Here is a 20,352-nt window from a genome sequence, read left to right as displayed (position 1 = left end):
AGAGCTCATCACAACATTTACCCTCCCCAATATCCATCACCCAGCCACTCCATCCCTCCCACCCTCCTCCACTCCAGCAACCCTCAGTTTGTTTCCTGAGATTAACAGTTATTTCTTAATATTAAGCATCCCTAGAACTCCCAGGAGCCTACTAGTGTCCTATCCCAGAAGGACCCTCACCCCATCTACAGAGTTCTTTTCCGACCACCTTGGTCCTTCAATCCCTGTTCTCTTTTTTGCTGCCCCAGTAGGTTTCATCCTCCCTTTGAACATTACTCTTTGTCTCTGTTTAGTTTTCTGCCTCTACCCCGCATCTTCACACATGAGTTTTACCCTTTCTGTGCTCTGCAAACAGGACTTGATGGTGTGAGAGCAAGAGGATTACATTGTGATTTGGGCTGGGGGGACAGACAGTGGGAGCTTCTGAACCTGAATACGTTAATATTTGGGGGCCAGTAACAATAAGATGAAAGATGGTGAGAAAGAGTTAGGGATATGACAGTATGATGGAATAGAAGACACAGAAGTGAGATAACTTTCAGAAACATATCCATAGCCTGACAAATAACTAAATGTGGGATGGAGGCAGAGAGAGGTAGGATTTTAATACTGGTTGGTAGTTTGGATGTAGAATAAACAACAGCAGTGTGATATTATTCACTATTGTGGGAATCCAAAAAGAGGGACATATTTAAGAGATAGGATTAGAAGATGAAAAATTTGACCTTGTGTATGCTGAGCCTAAGGTATCAGCAAGATATTCAAGTCATATGTAGCAAACATACTGCTTTAATTTGATGCAATATGCTAGCAGTCTCTAAACCTTTGTGCACTCATGGTCAAACACCCTTGGAAGAAAACATACTATGATCCTCTCTTAGAGATTGATTATACACTGATAAATCCTGCAGTAACTAAACCCATCTAACTTAATTTCCAGTGCCCCTCCCAATTTTTTTTCCCCCAGAATACCTATTAACATCATTTGGAAGATTATTTTCAAGGAACCATGTTTTAAGAAATTATTACAGTTCTAAGGAGCTGTAATTAGGGGATGATTAGGATCGAAAGAATTTGATGGGGGTGGAGGGGGTTGTTTATTTGCATGGAAGTGAGAGTTGCGGCATTATGTACTGATGAATCACTCAGAGTGAATAGAGAGACAAGCTTGCAGAAAGAACTTCTATAAACACCATTTGATACCTGAAATGGCATGTAGAGAATACAGTTTGGAGAGGAAGCAATTTGTGCTTGCAAAAGCATGGGTAGAATTGACATGTGTGACAAGTGATCTAATCTCTAATATTGTTTTCCTACCTGAAAAATAATGCCCACCTTGTTGGGTTGTATTGAGACTTAAAATAGAAAATATATGAAGCACCTATCACATAATAGACACAAAATCTACTCTCAATAAACACTGTTATTAATATTTTCATTTAAATCTTCTTGATGGGTTGAAGCAAAGCTTTCGCAACCACCCTGCTCTATTAAAACCTAACTTTGAGCAGTTACATAGCAGAAATCTCCATTGTGGGTATCCATACCTAATACAAGAAAGTAATCCCAGTTCAGACAAGCCCAGGCCAGGACCAGCATGGTGCAGGAATAGACTCCCCACAAGCTAGGCAAAGGAAGAAGACACCACAGGAATTTCCTAAAGGCATCTGTGACTATGGTTTTTGTTTTGTTTTGTTTTGTTTTGTTTTGTTTTTTAAATCCGCTTTGCATGAAGAGACGCTGGAAGCTAATATCAGAATCTTAGTGAATAATCTGCTCTCCTTAACAAATTTCTGAGCTAAACCCACCCTGAGCAAATGGCCTACAGCCAGTACCAGTCTGGCATGAGAAGACTTCCTCTGACAATAGTCATTATCTGGCACCCTCAGGGGCAGACTGGGGGTGGGACCAGAGGGTGGCATCTGCAACAGAAAACTGAGCTAATGAGATATACTGCTGTCTGAATATGTCACCATGTCACAAATGCAGGCCTTAATCATTTTCACGCTTGGTCAGTTGAGCATACGAGGCCAAAAGAGTTCTGAAGTCAAAGCTAAAAGCTCTGCTAACCGCCACAGCACATTAGCTTTTCTTTCTCCGTACCCAGCCCCCAGTCAATTACCGTGATTTATCCAGATTAGCTTATTTCAAATATCAAAGGGATGGTGATGAGAATTTGTTATTTTGCAGTTATTTCTGTAGGACTTCTGGACAGCAGTGCCTCAGGTCTCAGATAGTATGAGACCTTGTTGTTATGCAGATTAGCCATTTAACATGACCAGCTAATATACTTCATCAGAAAGTCCTCCCCCAGGGCCCAACATATGGATAGAAGAAATCATTGAAAAGAGGGTGAGCAAGTCTTGAGGGAAACTTGTAAGATATCAGAATTGTTCAGATCTTTGGGAAGGGACAGAGGCAGGGTGGCAACTGGTTTATGTGTGTGAAGCATGCTAGGATCTTGTGGCAGGAGATGCTCATTCGTTCTCTGAGTGAAGATAGGCCAAAGTGTCAATGAAATACACCCTAGAGGGGCGCCTGGGTGGCTCAGTGGGTTAAGGTCTCTGCCTTCGGCTCGGGTCATGACCCCAGGGTCCTGGGATGGAGCCCCGCATCGGGCTCTCTGCTCGGCAGGGAGCCTGCTTCCTCCTCTCTCTCTCTCTGCCTCCCTCTATGCCTACTTGTGATCTCTGTCTGTCAAATAAGTAAAATCTTTAAAAAAAAAAAAAAGAAATACACCCTAGAATTTCATACGGTCTCTCTCAGGGGAGTACTTGCAGGGAAAATGAACAGTTCTGCATCTCTTATGGTCACTTGTCCAAGAATTACTAGACTGGGGCAGAATGAATGCACACAATACAGTGCTATTTGAAATGTGGTCCAAAATTGGCAGCATCAGCATCACCTGAATCTAGCATCATCTGGAAGTACAAATTCTCAGGTCCTACCCAAGGCATGCAGAAATCAGAATCTCCAGGCAGTTTGTTTCTAAAAGTTTCCCAAGTAATTCTCGAAACACTGAAGTTTAAGCAACACTGTTCTAAGCCTGTATTCAATGTGCCAATCATTTCCACTTTCATTCACTCACTAAACCTGCCTGGTTTCCTCATCTTTCTACCCTTAGTTTCTTATTCTCTTATCCTGGTGGTCCCTGATTAGACTGTGTGGTTATAGATAACACATCAATTTTATAATTTTTACCATCAGCAGAAATCAGCATTCTATTTACGGAAAGCAACTTCGTAGAGGCAGTAAAAATACTGATTCTTAGACTTGTGATTTGGTATGCAGCAGAAAGACAATAGTTAGAACTTCCAAAAAATGACTGTTCATTCCCAGGATAACCATGATATAAGTTAAGGGATTAAAAAAGGAGAAAACCACTTACATGGGCTGTAAGTTGCTCTTGGGAAGCTTTCACTTCAGCTTGTAATTTCTCAATGCACTGAAAAGCAGAAAAGTTTAGAAACAAAGAGTATAACTCTTCCTTTTACATATTCAAAAGATTCCAGATAGAAATAGATACTAGTTCTCAAATCCTGTGAATGGCAGCACTAATTTGCCTACACACTTTGGAAATCATCATTGAGAAATCCTTGCTCCTATCCCTACCTTTTGTCCAATCTGTTGAAGAGCCCAACAACAAAGAACACAAATATGCTAAGATTTAGGAAATGAGTGAGAAAATAATGTTTGCTTGATGTATTGAAGGTATTGCTGACCTACTTTATATTATATATACATATGTATAGGATCAAATGGGTTTATACTTACCTTTGGAACATATGGATATGTTTTTGTGTGAAAAAATATATATATGCCAAAGGCGGATACAAACCCATTTGAGTTGAACAAGAAAAAATAAATTTATATAAATGCCCAGAGATTCCAAGATTATTAACTTCTTATCATTGATTTAAGTGCATGATAAACTTTCTGATCTATTTATTTTACTACACAGAAGCTATTCATTGATTAAGTTCAACCTGAAAAACAAGGAAACATTTGTGTAGTTCATGCCACTTACAAATAAGTAGAATATTCAGCTAATATGGTCCAAGAGGCTCCATATCAAACAAACTTTTAAACTATCACTAACAAAATTAATTTTTATATGTGAATATTCATCAGGAAATACAATTACATTTACCAAATACAAATATTTTTATGTGCCATCTTGAATTTAAATACGAACTTCCCGCCTATCCAGATAGGACTGCAGAATTGTCAATTCATATAAGTTCAGGTAGCTTTTTAAGAGAAAGGTTATTTTTTCTTCTACAACATACCTGGTCTTTTGCAAGAACCATTTTTTCATATGGTTCCCCACTGTCTTCCTTATGGGTCAGAGTCTCTAGTTTTTCCTCTAGCCAGGAAACTTGCTCAAGTAGTTTTGCTTTTGTTCCTTCAGAGGCTGCAAGCTAAAGACACTTCTTGTAAGTAAGGGCGTGCAAATAGAGTGATTTTTTTTTTTAAAGCTCCTTTTAAAAGTCTAATTATAAATATTTTGCATACCACTTATATCTATTAAATATGATAATGCCTTCTGGAATATTCCTCATAGCTGACAAAGATTAGTATAGAGAGATAAGGAAATAATGTTGATTTTATTTTTATTAATAGAGATCTTTCGGTGTAAGAGATGAGAATACATGGTTACAACAGGCAGAGCAATTTCTAGAGCAACAAGCTCAACACTCATCTTTCTTATGTTTTAAGATTGTACTTTATTTGTACAGCTGAAATCTGAATTGTGGCTTGTATGTTGTTCTTGGAACTTAACTCTTGGGGGACTGTAGCTCTTTCGAAAGAGTAGGGATTCTGACTGCCACGAATATTCACCATATAAGCAGCTGAAGGGAAATGCAGGAATTTCCAGTTAAAGTCTGATTGAAGGCAGATCTATGCTAAAACATAACCAGAAAATGTCTGCGGGTGACGGTCTTCGTTTTACTGTTTGCGGATGCCTCTTGAGGAAAGGGTAGTTTGATAGTGCCTCATTCCTTAATTCCCTCGGAGAGCCCCTGGACTAGCATTTCCTTTCGTTCAGACAGCTTTTCTCTATAGCTCAGCAACAATTCTGAAAGAGCCTCTGGAAAGGGACACACACCTTGTATTCATTCCAGTTCCCAGTGTGTCCTTGGAGGCATGAATTATCTTTAAGTATCGCTTTCATATGACTCCAAGGGTCGCTGTGAAGCCTACTTTCTCATCTTGAAAAGTGCAGCAAGTTTTTAAAGACAGTTTACCAAATGGGGAAGCAGAAGCACGAAGAGGTTGGTCTCCATGGAAATGAGGTGGGCACATCACATATAGGCTGGCATTGATCCAAATCCACTCATCCTCGCAATCATTCACTTTACAGTTATTTGTTTAGTTGGCACTCTCCACAGCCATTGTGTTATGCACTGGAGATTCCGAAGGGCAATGTGGAGGGCCAGAGGGGCACATATGTGATCAACGGCTGGCTACACCTTTCAGCTCTCAGTGACATGGGAGACCCGTAGTGCTCCTCACAGACAGTGATGCATTTAACTCTAAAGTACATGGTAGTTTAGAGATGGAGCCTGGTTTTTCTAGGCACCCTTCTATTTATTCACAGTACAGTGTAATGGCTAAACACACAGACTCTTGAGTCAGACCCTTGGGGTAAACGTCTCACTTTCTTATTTACTGTCTGTGGGATTTAAGCAAGTTTCTCAGTCTCTCTGAGCTTGATTTTCCAATCTGTAAATGGGAATGGAGATGAAAAGAATAGTGCTTGCCTCACAGGTTTGTTTTGAGGATTATATGGGTTTATGCAAGAGAGATACTTAGAATAATGCTCGAAACATATCCTGTACTCAGTACCTATCATTGTTATACTCTCTTCTACCTCCTCTAGATTACAGTAAGTATTGATAGGGATTTTATTCACACATTTATTATTTATCAAATTATAAAACAATGTATCTGAAGACATCACTGCATTTTTGAACCAGTTGTCCTAAACTCGAGTTGTATTCAGTTCACTTACTTCCTGCAACCACTCTAGTGTTCCAGGAAAAGGCCTCACTAAATCTGGCAATTTTTTCTCTCAAATACAGTTTTTCTCAGGCTGGCCTATTTTGTTCTCATTATCCTCCCTGACCTTTCATTGACCAGTCACCATTTGGTTGTCTTTCTTTTAAATCTACTTTCTATTGTTTTCAGGCTTTTATTTGTTCACTCAAGAGATACTCATTTATTCACTCATTTGTTAAAGAAATATGTTAAGCACTTATTATATGCAAAACTTTAGAGGTAACACATGAGAGTGATATTGCTTCTATGCTCAAAAAACTTCCACTTTACCCAAAAAGACAGACCATTTTAGAACTATTATATAATATGAAAATACATAGGTGAATAATAATGACATTAATAATTTACTGGGCGCTAACTACTTATCAAGCCCTCTGCAGAACCTTTTGTTTTCACTTTTATTTATCTCAGTTCTGCTTCCTACCCATTTTGCAGGTAAGGGAATTCAGTAAGTTCAGTAAAATTGTGTAAGGTTGTCCTTTGCCCAAGGACAAAGCAAGTAAGTGTCAGAACCCAAGCTTTCAGCAGCAGACATTGGATCTGATTCCCTAAACCCAAATTTGACCCCAACTCCTAAAGCAGGGCCTGAGAATCATGAAACCCCCATTCCCTTTGCTGCTGATTGGTTCAGGAATCAAGGTCTAAACCAATTAGAGTCTGGCTTTTCTTTGGCCACAGTTAACTATATGAAGAGAAGTGAACTAATTTGGACCCCTCACACTGCACAGGAGGAAATTTGATGATTTGGAGAAGGATTTTCTCTTACCTACCAGATATAAATGCTGCTGTCATCATCCTATAAACATCAAGGAAACCAGTATATGGTGAAGCAACACTGAAGAGTGGACAACATTATTGAAATGTTTTCTCAAATAATCTTGAAGCACGTCCAACCTTGGACTCACTGAGAGTGAGCTAATAAGTTTCCTTATTGTTCAGAAATTGAATTTTTTGTTACTTGTTACCATAAGCATTCTTTTGGTACACTAACTGATTCCAAAGTTCCAAGCTCTTGGCCAAATAAGTCAAATCTATGGAACAGCAGCGGTAATTAACATTTATTTAGTAGTTATACCTTACCATGAATTCTGCGGGGTGCTTCTTGACATCAGTTACCTTAGTCCATTGTTCAAAACTCTATAAGGAGTTTTGTTTTTATTTTTTGTTATCGCCATTTTAAAGAATGAGGAACTAGATACTTTTTGGAGTGAATTAGCTTGCCCACAGCTAATAAGAAGAGGTTGGATTTGGGTCTACATTGGTCTGCCTCCAACTCTGGGTTCTATATTATATCCAAACCCCCTAATGCTTAGGCTGCCTGCACAGATGAGGCCTATGATCTGAGCGCCACCCCGCTCCATCCTCCCCTAACTACATGACCCTCAGCATTCTTTCTCAGCATGTTTAGCTATTTACCTGAGAGAAATTTATTTTCTTTTATTCTAAGACCTGAGAACTCTGTCCTAACATCTTGCTTCTTTTTTTTTTTTTATAGACATCAATACCATCTTTTTTCTTTTCCTCTGTCTGAATACCCCTTTGACTCAGGTATATTTACCTCAGGCTTAGCTTTCCTCTAAGGAACTTTGACTTGTAGTCAAGAGATCTATGTTTTAGTCTCAATCCTACAACTCACTAACACTAGGACCTTGGTAACCATAATAGAATTGTACATGCTACTTTGCTCTATTTTTATAGGGTATTTCTCCAGTCATATGTGTTCAAACTAGATTATAATTCCCCAGAAGGATGAATGGAGAATTCTGTCAAAACTTATAATATGTAGTCAAATTGGCTAGGAAAAATCTTTGCTAAGATCATTCTATTTATTAACTTTGTAAACTTAATTCTCATATGTATGTACCATCACCTTACAACAGCAGGATAAAGGAATCTTATTTTTTCTTCCACATATGGATACATTGGGGGCAAGAATTAATAATTTCCTGTCGCGTTCCATTTTATAGTGGTGAAAATGTTTACCGGCTTAAGACAATATTTCTGAGCTCTCTTTGAAAATATCCTGTCAAATAAGACTGATAATCCAAAAGGATAGAAGAGAAAAGAGATGGGAGGTAAAAATGAAATAAAATAAATGTTAGACATCAGAAGTGTGGTTTTTTTTTTTTTCTCTTAATTTAAGCACTGCCTGAAAGGTTGTGTTCTATTGCTGAGTCACAACATGTTAGTTGCCATTTTGAATTTACGCCCTTGTTTAGATGGGGGTTTTAGGACTTTTCAAAGTCTGATTTTCAATTCAGGAAGCCTTTAGGAATGCTGCCCAAATTCAAATTCAAATTATGACACAGAAAAAAAAAAAGCATCAAAGTAAGTAAGAGGAAATCCAAAGTTACCCTGCAAGATATCATAATTGAATTTTAAAACTCTGGGGACTTTGGGCATTGCTTCTTTTTTGTTGTTTTCTTTTCTTTTTTCATAAGAACCACTTGGTTTTACAGAGTAATTGTTCTGGGGAGCATGGAGACAGTTTAGTAAGTATCTGCTTACATAAAGAGAGTAGAAATATATATCTTCTTTAAATGACCAATTTTCATATATCCTAATTATCCACTTTGCTGAAACAGGTTCATATGGTGTTGGAATGCTAATGTTCAATTTCTGACTCTTTTTGACAAACAGGTAACTTTCCCTTCTGCCTGTGGTTTTAACAAGTTTGGAGGCAATAGATGACTTTAAAAGTATGATTGTCTTAAGAATTATAGAAAACAGAGAGGCAACATCCATATTATACCTTTGAGGCTATGTAAATACTCTAAAAATAATCAACTTCCAATATTTATCCCAATGTTCCATAAAAGAGCATTAAAGAAGTATTATAATATAGCTAAAAGTGAAAGAAGGTAAATTTTATCCATTGTGCAGTTGATTGACAGGGTCAAAGTGTACTGATATATTTTAGAATTGTATTCAAGATAGTGGTTAAAGCAAAACAACTTGGACTTCACTGAAGATGGCAGAGTAAGAAGCTCCAGGAATAGGTCCTTCCACTTAAATAACTATTGAGCTGGCAAGACCTGGTAGAACCAACCATTTCAAACTCTGGAGTCTAGTAGAACACCTGCAGCATCCCAGTAAATAATGGATGAAGAAAGAGACTGGCACTCAAGGAAATCTCTGTCAGGTCACCTTGCTAACTATAGAGATAATGGAACAGGAGACTTCGATGATCATACATGAGAAGAAATATAGTCCTGGAAAATTAATTTGGAAAAGTAACCAAACAAATACACAACTACAGTCCTTAACAAGCAACAGCAGCAATTCTTGGTTTAAGGCCAGGAAAGAATCTGATTTCCAGAGTTATCACAATGCAGTATTCAAAATGTCTAGTTCTCAACAAAAAATTACAAAGCTTACAAAGTAAAGTATGGTGCATTTACCAAAAACAAAACAAAACAAAACAAAACAAATGCCCACAACACACACACACACACACACACACACAAACCACCTTGATGAAAACTGTACTGGAAGAAACTCAGACATTGGACTTTTGGACTTACTAGACGATACTTTAAATGAAGTATGTTAAATATGCTCAAAGAGGTGAAAGAAACCGTGGAGAGGGAGAAAGTAAAGGAAATCAGAATAATGACTTCTGAGCAGATAGGAGATAGGAATAAAATAATAGAAATTATAAGAAAAAAAACAAGTAAAAATTCTGAAGTTGAAAAGCAAAGTAGTTAACATGAAAAATTCTCTAGAAGAGTTGAAGAGCAGATATAAGCAGGCAAACAAAAGAATCGCAAACTTGAAGGTAGAGCAACTGGAACTGCCTGGTCTGAGGAACAGAAAGAAAAGAATGACGAGAAAGGAATGGACTTAAGGGACCTCTGGGACACTAAACAAGGCATACTGGCACACACATTATAGAAGCAAATAACTAAAAAAGATGCAAAAAACCAAAAGTGAATCAAAATGGTATACTAGGAAAAATTAAACACAAAAGAAGGCAGCGTTGGAGGACTTGAGGAACAAAAAGATGTAAGATTTATAGAAAACAAATAGTAAAGTAGCAGAAGTACATACTTCATTATCAGGAGTACTTGAAAAGTAGATGGTTGAGGGGGTGGCTGAGTTGGTTGAGTATCCTCCTCTTGATTTTGGCTCAGGTCATGTTCTTGGGGGTCCTGAGATTGAGCTCCACCCAAGTCAGGCTCTGTGCTCAGTGTGGAGTCTGCTTGTCCCTCTCCCTCTACTCTTCACCGTGCTCTCCCTCTTTCTCACTCTCTCAAATAAATAAATCACATCTCTAAAAAATAAATAGAAGTGAATGGTTTAGACTCACCAATTAAATGACAGAGACTTGTGGGATGGATGAAAAATATTACCCAACTATATGCTGCTTACAACAGACTAACTTCAGACTATTTGAAGAAACAAATAGGTGGAAAGTAAAAAAAAAAAAGAAAGAAAAAAGATATTCCATGCAAATAGTAGCCAAAAGAGAGCTAGGGTGACAGATAAAATAGATGCTAAGTCAAAATTAGCACCAATTACAAAGAAGGGTATTATATACTGAGAGAAGTGTCAGTTCATCAAAAGTATAAACATACATGCAATCAAACAATAGAACCACCCCAAATATATGAGAAAAAAAAAAAAAGAAAACATTGACAAAATTCAAGGGAGGGATAGTGGCAGTAAACAGTAATAGAATAGGAATAGAATAGAATAGAACTGTAATAAAATAGTATAGAATAGAATAGACTTTAATACCACACTCTTAATAATGGATAGATCATCTAAGGAAATGGATTTAAACAACATTTAAAACTAACTATACTTAACAGACATATATAAAGACAAATCAGGAACATCAGCAGAATACACATTCTTCCCAAGTGCATTTAGAACATTCTCCAGAATAGCCCATATGTTAGACATAGTGTTAAAAGGATTGAAATGATACAAAGTACTTTCTCCAACCAGACTAGAATGAAGCTAGAAATCAGTAACAAAAGGAAAACTGGAAACTTTGAAAATGAATGGAAATAAACAACACATTCTTGAAGAATAAGTGAGTCAAAGAACAAATCACAAGAGAAATCAGAAAGTACTTAGACACAAAAGAAAAGAAAAACGCAATCTCCAGGGACTCCATCCCAGGACTCCAGGATCATGTCTTGAGTCAGAGGCAGATGCTTAACCAACTGAGCCACCCAAGTGCCCCCAAAAATGTTGAATTTGAGAGAAGTGGTGGTTGCACAACCTTCTGAAATCCATTCAATGCCCCTGAACTGTGTCCTTCAAGATGGTGTGCTATATGAATTTCACCTCTGTAAAAATACAATGGCTTTCTAGTCAGCTCTCAGTGGTCATGAAAATTATTAGCATCACACCATTTCATGGAATGCTATTAGGGGAAAAAAAAATGACAAAATTGGATTGACTGCTTTCAGTTTAACTTAATGAACACAGATCTCAGGGTTGAGTACCGCTGCCCTGAAATCAAACCGTCATTCTATTTTTCTCTTAGTAAAGTGCCTTTCCTCTTCTCTGAGATACTATTATGCTCTATTCTTTCCTCAAATATCATTTCTTACATTCTCTTTCCTCAGAAATCCACTCCCACCCCTCACCCCCAAATGACCACCTCATCAATAATTTACTGAAAGAACAGAAGTTGCCAGATGGCTACTCCCTCCCCTTCCCACCAGCCATTATATGAACCGTACTGCAGCAGACACTGCTTATTCATTTCCCAACAGCTTACCTATTTATCCCTTGCTACCAGGCACCCAATTTGGATTTGCTAGCAGCCATGTGTTTCGGGGAGCATGGCCTTGTCCAGTCCCAGGGAATGAATCACAATTAAACTAAGCCAGCTATGTTGGTCTCATTCCCAGGTATAAAAGATTATTTTAGGCCTGGGCCTGCACCCAGGAGAGGCCTCTGGAGCCCCAGGAAAAGGATTTTACCAGATTTTTTTTTTTTTTTAAGACACACAAGAGGAAGTACATCTCTTTTTCTTGGTATCTTTTGACTGCATTTCATTCTTGAAATTGCAGCACATCTCCTACAAATATGGCACAGGGGATAGTGGAGTGAGAATGGGTAACACCTGTGTTCTTGGTGACATTCTTTTTTTTTTTTTTTTTTTTTTTTTTTTTTTTTTTAATTTTTTTATTTTTTTTCAGCATAACAGTATTCATTATTTTTGCACCACACCCAGTGCTCCATGCAATCCGTGCCCTCTACAATACCCACCACCTGGTGCCCCCAACCTCCCACCCCCCACCCCTTCAAAATTCTCAGATCGTTTTTCAGAGTCCATAGTCTCTCATGGTTCACCTCCCCTTCCAATTTCCCTCAACTCCCTTCTCCTCTCCATCTCCCCTTGTCCTCCATGCTATTTGTTATGATCCACAAATAAGTGAAACCATATGATAATTGACTCTCTCTACTTGACTTATTTCACTCAGCATAATCTCTTCCAGTCCCGTCCATGTTGCTACAAAACTTGGGGATTCATCCTTTCTTTCCTTTTTTTTTTTTTTTTTTTTTTACAGCTTTATAAACATATATTTTTATCCCCAGGGGTACAGGTCTGCGAATCGCCAGGTTTACACACTTCACAACACTCACCATAGCACATACCCTCCCCGATATCCATAACCCCACCCCCTCTCCCAACCCCCTCCCCCCATCAACCCTCAGTTTGTTTTGTGAGATTAAGAGTCACTTATGGTTTGTCTCCCTCCCAATCCCATCTTGTTTCATTTACTCTTCTCCTACCCCCTCGACCCCCCATGTTGCATCTCCTCTCCCTCATATCAGGGAGATCATATGATAGTTGTCTTTCTCCGATTGACTTATTTCGCTAAGCATGATACCCTCTAGTTCCATCCACGTCGTCGCAAATGGCAAGATTTCATTTCTTTTGATGGCTGCATAGTATTCCATTGTGTATATATACCACATCTTCTTTATCCATTCGTCTGTAGATGGACATCTAGGTTCTTTCCATAGTTTGGCTATTGTAGACATTGCTGCTATAAACATTCGGGTGCATGTGCCCCTTCGGATCACTATGTTTGTATCTTTAGGGTAAATACCCAGCAGTGCAATTGCAGGGTCATAGGGTAGTTCTATTTTCAACATTTTGAGGAACCTCCATGCTGTTTTCCAGAGTGGTTGCACCAGCTTGCATTCCCACCAACAGTGTAGGAGGGTTCCCCTTTCTCCGCATCCTCGCCAGCATCTGTCATTTCCTGACTTGTTAATTTTAGCCATTCTGACTGGTGTGAGGTGATATCTCATGGTGGTTTTGATTTGTATTTCCCTGATGCCGAGTGATATGGAGCACTTTTTCATGTGTCTGTTGGCCATCTGGATGTCTTCTTTGCAGAAATGTCTGTTCATGTCCTCTGCCCATTTCTTGATTGGATTATTTGTTCTTTGGGTGTTGAGTTTGCTAAGTTCTTTATAGATTTTGGACACTAGCCCTTTATCTGATATGTCATTTGCAAATATCTTCTCCCATTCTGTCAGTTGTCTTTTGGTTTTTTTAACTGTTTCCTTTGCTGTGCAAAAGCTTTTGATCTTGATAAAATCCCAAAAGTTCATTTTTGCCCTTGCTTCCCTTGCCTTTGGTGATGTTCCTAGGAAGATGTTGCTGCGGCTGACGTCGAAGAGGTTGCTGCCTGTGTTCTCCTCGAGGATTTTGATGGATTCCTTTCTCACATTGAGATCCTTCATCCATTTTGAGTCTATTTTCGTGTGTGGTGTAAGGAAATGATCCAATTTCATTTTTCTGCATGTGGCTGTCCAATTTTCCCAACACCATTTATTGAAGAGGCTGTCTTTTTTCCATTGAACATTCTTTCCTGCTTTGTCGAAGATGAGTTGACCATAGAGTTGAGGGTCCATTTCTGGGCTCTCTATTCTGTTCCATTGATCTATGTGTCTGTTTTTGTGCCAGTACCATGCTGTCTTGATGATGACAGCTTTGTAATAGAGCTTGAAGTCCGGAATTGTGATGCCACCAACTTTGGCTTTCTTTTTCAATATTCCTTTGGCTATTCGAGGTCTTTTCTGGTTCCATATAAATTTTAGGATTATTTGTTCCATTTCTTTGAAAAAAATGGATGGTACTTTGATAGGAATTGCATTAAATGTGTAGATTGCTTTAGGTAGCATAGACATTTTCACAATATTTATTCTTCCAATCCAGGAGCATGGAACATTTTTCCATTTCTTTGTGTCTTCCTCAATTTCTTTCATGAGTACTTTATAGTTTTCTGAGTATAGATTCTTAGTCTCTTTGGTTAGGTTTATTCCTAGGTATCTTATAGTTTTGGGTGCAATTGTAAATGGGATGGACTCCTTAATTTCTCTTTCTTCTGTCTTGTTGTTGGTGTAGAGAAATGCAACTGATTTCTGTGCATTGATTTTATATCCTGACACTTTACTGAATTCCTGTACAAGTTCTAGCAGTTTTGGAGTGGAGTCTTTTGGGTTTTCCACATAGAGTATCATATCATCTGCGAAGAGTGATAGTTTGACTTCTTCTTTGCCGATTTGGATGCCTTTAATTTCCTTTTGTTGTCTGATTGCTGAGGCTAGGACTTCTAGTACTATGTTGAATAGCAGTGGTGATAACGGACATCCCTGCCGTGTTCCTGACCTTAGCGGAAAAGCTTTCAGTTTTTCTCCATTGAGAATGATATTTGCGGTGGGTTTTTCATAGATGGCTTTGATAATATTGAGGTATGTGCCGTCTATCCCTACACTTTGAAGAGTTTTGATCAGGAAGGGATGCTGTACTTTGTCAAATGCTTTTTCAGCATCTATGGAGAGTATCATATGGTTCTTGTTCTTTCTTTTATTAATGTGTTGTATCACATTGATTGATTTGCGGATGTTGAACCAGCCTTGCAGCCCTGGAATAAATCCCACTTGGTCGTGGTGAATAATCCTTTTAACGTACTGTTGAATCCTATTGGCTAGTATTTTGGCGAGAATTTTTGCATCTGTGTTCATCAAGGATATTGGTCTGTAGTTCTCTTTTTTGTTGGGATCCTTGTCTGGTTTTGGGATCAAGGTGATGCTGGCCTCATAAAATGAGTTTGGAAGTTTTCCTTCTATTGCTATTTTTTGGAACAGTTTCAGGAGAATAGGAATTAGTTCTTCTTTAAATGTTTGGTAGAATTCCCCCGGGAAGCCGTCTGGCCCCGGGCTTTTGTTTGTTTGGAGTTTTTTGATGACTGTTTCAATCTCCTTACTGGTTATGGGTCTGTTCAGGCTTTCTATTTCTTCCTGGTTCAGTTGTGGTAGTTTATATGTCTCTAGGAATGCATCCATTTCTTCCAGATTGTCAAATTTGTTGGCGTAGAGTTGCTCATAGTATGTTCTTATAATTGTCTGTATTTCTTTGGTGTTCGTTGTGATCTCTCCTCTTTCATTCATGATTTTATTTATTTGGGTCCTCTCTCTTTTCTTTTTGATAAGTCTGGCCAGGGGTTTATCAATCTTATTAATTCTTTCAAAGAACCAGCTCCTAGTTTCGTTGATTTGTTCTATTGTTTTTTTGGTTTCTATTTCATTGATTTCTGCTCTGATCTTTATGATTTCTCTTCTCCTGCTGGGTTTAGGGTTTCTTTCTTGTTCTTTCTCCAGCTCCTTTAGGTGTAGGGTTAGGTTGTGTACCTGAGACCTTTCTTGTTTCTTGAGAAAGGCTTGTACCGCTATATATTTTCCTCTCAGGACTGCCTTTGTTGTGTCCCACAGATTCTGAACTGTTGTGTTTTCATTGTCATTTGTTTCCATAAATTTTTTCAATTCTTCTTTGATTTCCTGGTTGACCCATTCATTCTTTAGAAGGATGCTGTTTAGTCTCCATGTATTTGGGTTCTTTCCAAATTTCCTCTTGTTATTGAGTTCTAGCTTTAGAGCATTGTGGTCTGAAAATATGCAGGGAATGATCCCAATCTTTTGATACCGGTTGAGACTTGATTTAGGACCAAGAATGTGATCTATTCTGGAGAACGTTCCATGTGCACTAGAGAAGAATGTGTATTCTGTTGCTTTGGGATGAAATGTTCTGAATATATCTGTGATGTCCATCTGGTCCAGTGTGTCATTTAAGGCCTTGATTTCCTTGTTGATCTTTTGCTTGGATGATCTGTCCATTTCAGTGAGGGGAGTGTTAAAATCCCCTACTATGATTGTATTCTTGTCGATGTGTTTCTTTGATTTTGTTATTAATTGGTTTATATAGTTGGCTGCTCCCACGTTAGGGGCATAGATATTTAAAATTGTTAAATCTTCTTGTTGGACAGTTCCTTTGAGTATGATATAGTGTCCTTCCTCATCTCTTATTATAATCTTTGGCTTAAAATCTAATTGATCTGATATAAGGATTGCCACTCCTGCTTTCTTCTGATGTCCATTAGCATGGTAAATTCTTTTCCACCCCCTCACTTTAAACCTGGAGGTGTCTTCGGGTGTAAGATGAGTTTCTTGTAGGCAACATATAGATGGGTTTTGTTTTTTTATCCATTCTGATACCCTGTGTCTTTTGATTGGGGCATTTAGCCCATTAACATTCAGGGTAAGTATTGAGAGATATGAATTTAGTGCCATTGTATTGCCTGTAAGGTGATTGTTATTGTATATTGTCTCTGTTTCTTTCTGATCTACTACTTTGAGGGTCTCTCTTTGCTTAGAGGACCCCTTTCAATATTTCCTGTAGAGCTGGTTTGGTATTTGCAAATTCTTTCAGTTTTTGTTTGTCCTGGAAGCTTTTAATCTCTCCGTCTATTTTCAATGATAGCCTAGCTGGATATAGTATTCTTGGCTGCATGTTTTTCTCATTTAGTACTCTGAATATATCATGCCAGCTCTTTCTGGCCTGCCAGGTCTCTGTGGATAAGTCTGCTGCCAATCTAATATTTTTACCATTGTACATTACAGACTTCTTTTCCCGGGCTGCTTTCAGGATCTTTTCTTTGTCACTAAGACTTGTCAATTTTACTATTAGGTGACGGGGTGTAGACCTATTCTTATTGATTTTGAGGGGGGTTCTCTGAACCTCCTGGATTTTGATGCTTTTTCCCTTTGCCATATTGGGGAAATTCTCTCCAATAATTCTCTCCAATATACCTTCTGCTCCCCTCTCTGTTTCCTCTTCTTCTGGAATCCCAATTATTCTAATGTTGTTTCGTCTTATGGTGTCACTTATCTCTCGAATTCTCCCCTCGTGGTCCAGTAGCTGTTTGTCCCTCTTTTGCTCATCTTCTTTATTCTCTGTCATTTGGTCTTCTATATCGCTAATTCTTTCTTCTGCCTCATTTATCCTAGCAGTGAGAGCCTCCATTTTTGATTGCACCTCATTAATAGCTTTTTTGATTTCAACTTGGTTAGATTTTAGTTCTTTTATTTCTCCAGAAAGGGCTTTTATATCTCCCGAGAGGGTTGCTTTAATATCTTCCATGCCTTTTTCAAGCCCGGCTAGAACCTTGAGAATCATCATTCTGAACTCTATATCTGACATATTACCAATGTCTGTATTGATTAGGTCCCTAGCCTTTGGTATTGCCTCTTGTTCTTTTTTTTGTTGTGAATTTTTCCGCCTTGTCATTTTGTCCAGATAAGAGTTTATGAAGGAGCAAGTAAAATACTAAAAGGGTGGCAACAACCCCAGGAAAATATGCTTTAGCCAAATCAGAAGAGATCCTGAATTGTGAGGGGGGAGAAAGGGGATAAAAAGGGGTTCAGAAAGAAAGAAAAAAAAAAACTATTAAAAAAAAGAAAGCTGATAAAGAAAAAATATAAAAAGAGGAAAAAATATATATATATTAGATAAACTATTTAAAAAATGTTAAAAAAAAAGAAAACGGTAAAAGTTAAAAAAAATTTAGCAGAAGAAGAGAAAAAGAAAAAAAAATTGAAAAAGAAAAAAAAAATTAAATTAACTGCAAGGCTAAAAAGTCATGGGGAAAAAGCCATGAGTTCCGTGCTTTGCTTTCTTCTCCTCTGGAATTCCGCCGCTCTCCTTGGTAGGTGAACTTGGTCCTGGCTGGGTTTCCCGTAGATCTTCTGGGGGAGGGGCCCGTTGTAGTGATTCTCAAGCGTCTCTGCCCCAGGCGGAGTTGCACCGCCCTTACCCGGGGCCGCGCTGAGTCATCCGCTCGGGTTCGCTTTCGGGAGCTTTTGTTCCCTGAGCGCTTTCCGTAGAGTCCAGAGGACGGGAATAAAGATGGCGGCCTCCCGGTCTCCGGCCCGGAGGAGCCGAGAGCCCGGGGCCCCACTCCTCAGTGCGCCCTCAGAGAACAGCGCCAAATGACTCCCGCCACCCTGGCCTCCGGCCACGCTCCGAGCTGACCGAGCCTGCGACCGGTTCAAGGCAACCCTGAGCTGAGAGTCACTCCTCGGCTCTGTCTCTGCAGCCGGCTTCCCCGTTCTAATACCGGTAAGCTCTGCGACACTGAGACACCCCCGATCCTTCTGCGACCCTGCGGGACCTGAGGCCGCACTGACCCTGCCTGGGCTTCACCCCAGTTAAGCCTCTGGAGCGATGTCCCTCAGCGGAACAGACTTTTAAAAGTCCTGATTTTGCTCTGTTGCTCCGCCGCTCTCCGGGAGCCGGCCCCTCCCCCCGCGGTCTATCTTCCCGTCGCTTTGGAATCACTTCTCCGCCAGTCCTACCTTGCAGAAAGTGGTTGATTTTCTGTTTCTGGAATTGCTGTTCTTCTTCTCTTCAATCTCCCATTGGATTTGTAGGTGTTTGCAATCTTTAGATAAGCTATTTAGCTGATCTCCCGCTACCCGAAGTAGTCTCAGCCTGCTACTTCTCCGCCATCTTGACTCCTCCCTCTTGGTGACATTCTTGAGCCACTGAATTAACCAATGTTGGAACTGCTTCACCTTAAAACGTATTCTTCCATGCTGGCCTTATTACATTACTTTAATTGGATTTCTGTTTCTAAGAGGGGAAAGCATCCTTTATTACACAAATGGAGAATATATTCTTCTAACAAAGCCCAGCACTTTCAATAGTCTTTGAATCCCATCTCCTTGATCACAAAGCCTTCAGCCCTGTCATTTCTGCCCCTACACACACACACACACCCCGCCTCCATTTCTACATTATCTATCTCACCCCTTCTGGTTGGTTTTGGTTAGCATGTAAACATGTTAATAGTAATTCTCATGAACAAAAGATGTCCATTGACAGCCTAAAATAATGGCTTTTCTTAAAATAATTGCCTACGTACACTGTTGTCACTTTCTTAGAATATTCCCACTCTTCTGTTTAAAAGAAAAAAATATTGGCTTATATAATTGGGGAGCCAGAAGTAGATTTTTGTTTCACTCCCAGCTAGATGTACAAACTCAGAAGAAGCCATCATACTCTGTCTCTTTTTACCTCTGTATCTAGGTGCTGCTCCTATGAATTGGCCTTATTATTTCCCAGTGCAGACAAGCTTTCTTCACACAGTGAGGAAAAAAAAAAAAATGTTACCCATAGCTTTCCAGGTTCGTGACCTCAATGTGTTTATTCTACCCTGAGTCAATGGTAAGACAGTTTGTCCTCCAGTAACACACTGAACAAGGACTCTTTCTGGCCCATCTTAGTTAATATGACTTCCCCAGGATTAGTCCTTATGATCAGGGAAATTATATATCATAAATGGCTAGAAAAAAATAATGGACTAGACTAGAATCTAGGTCATATGCCCAATGATCATTTCTTTGACTATAAGTGACAGCTACAGAATTATTATAAGATCGGAGCCAGGAAAGACATTTCTCCAGAAAAGTTAGACACAAAAACAGAGGCCAATTAAATTAAAGTCAAGCCCCTGGATATTAAGCACAGTTATACTGTGGTCATAAGAATATGCATTTCCCACAGTGCACCAGCACAGTATGATGTGTCTATTCTCCATGAGTCCAAAAAGGCACTCACCCCTCCCCCAAGAGGAGATAACCAGGAGTTATATCAAGTTACTGCATCTAGCTCCACATGTAGATCTCCAAATTATAAGTATTCTACCCTGAGTCACATGTAGATGACACTCATCATGACATAATGCCTAAGGATTTAATAAAAAATATACCCTCCCTAAAAAGAGCACAGTCATAATTTAATTCCCCTTTTAAAGAAATGGAAAAGGGGAAACAACATAAAGTTGTCACTGGCCATTGCAAACACCACATAGTACTGGCCAGCGATAATAAGGCCAGTCCTGACTGTGCAGTGAGTGATGTTTCTGATGGGTTTGAGTCTTCTTCTAACCTCTGGGAACCTTCTTTGTCCTT

The 20,352-nt window shown here is 39.0% G+C and overlaps 1 protein-coding gene across 4 annotated transcripts in view; it reads right to left on the bottom strand.

Annotated features, from left to right (window-relative positions):
* Positions 1–20,352, bottom strand: part of CCDC192 (coiled-coil domain containing 192) — a 204,915-nt gene that overhangs the window by 139,467 nt on the left and 45,096 nt on the right. For 3 of the 4 annotated variants that reach the window (XM_047728991.1, XM_047728992.1, XM_047728994.1), the window contains exons 4-5: positions 4,290–4,421; positions 3,389–3,445 (exon numbers count right to left, since the gene is read on the bottom strand). In XM_047728991.1, the coding sequence (XP_047584947.1) occupies positions 3,389–3,445; positions 4,290–4,421 (189 nt within the window). The remainder of the gene's footprint in view (positions 1–3,388; positions 3,446–4,289; positions 4,422–20,352) is intronic. The other variant, XM_047728993.1, reaches the window with a different exon arrangement.

This window comes from Lutra lutra, chromosome 5 (assembly GCF_902655055.1).
Source record: "Lutra lutra chromosome 5, mLutLut1.2, whole genome shotgun sequence".
NCBI classification, from domain to species: Eukaryota; Metazoa; Chordata; class Mammalia; order Carnivora; family Mustelidae; genus Lutra; species Lutra lutra.
This window is presented reverse-complemented; position numbering and strand designations above follow the sequence as displayed.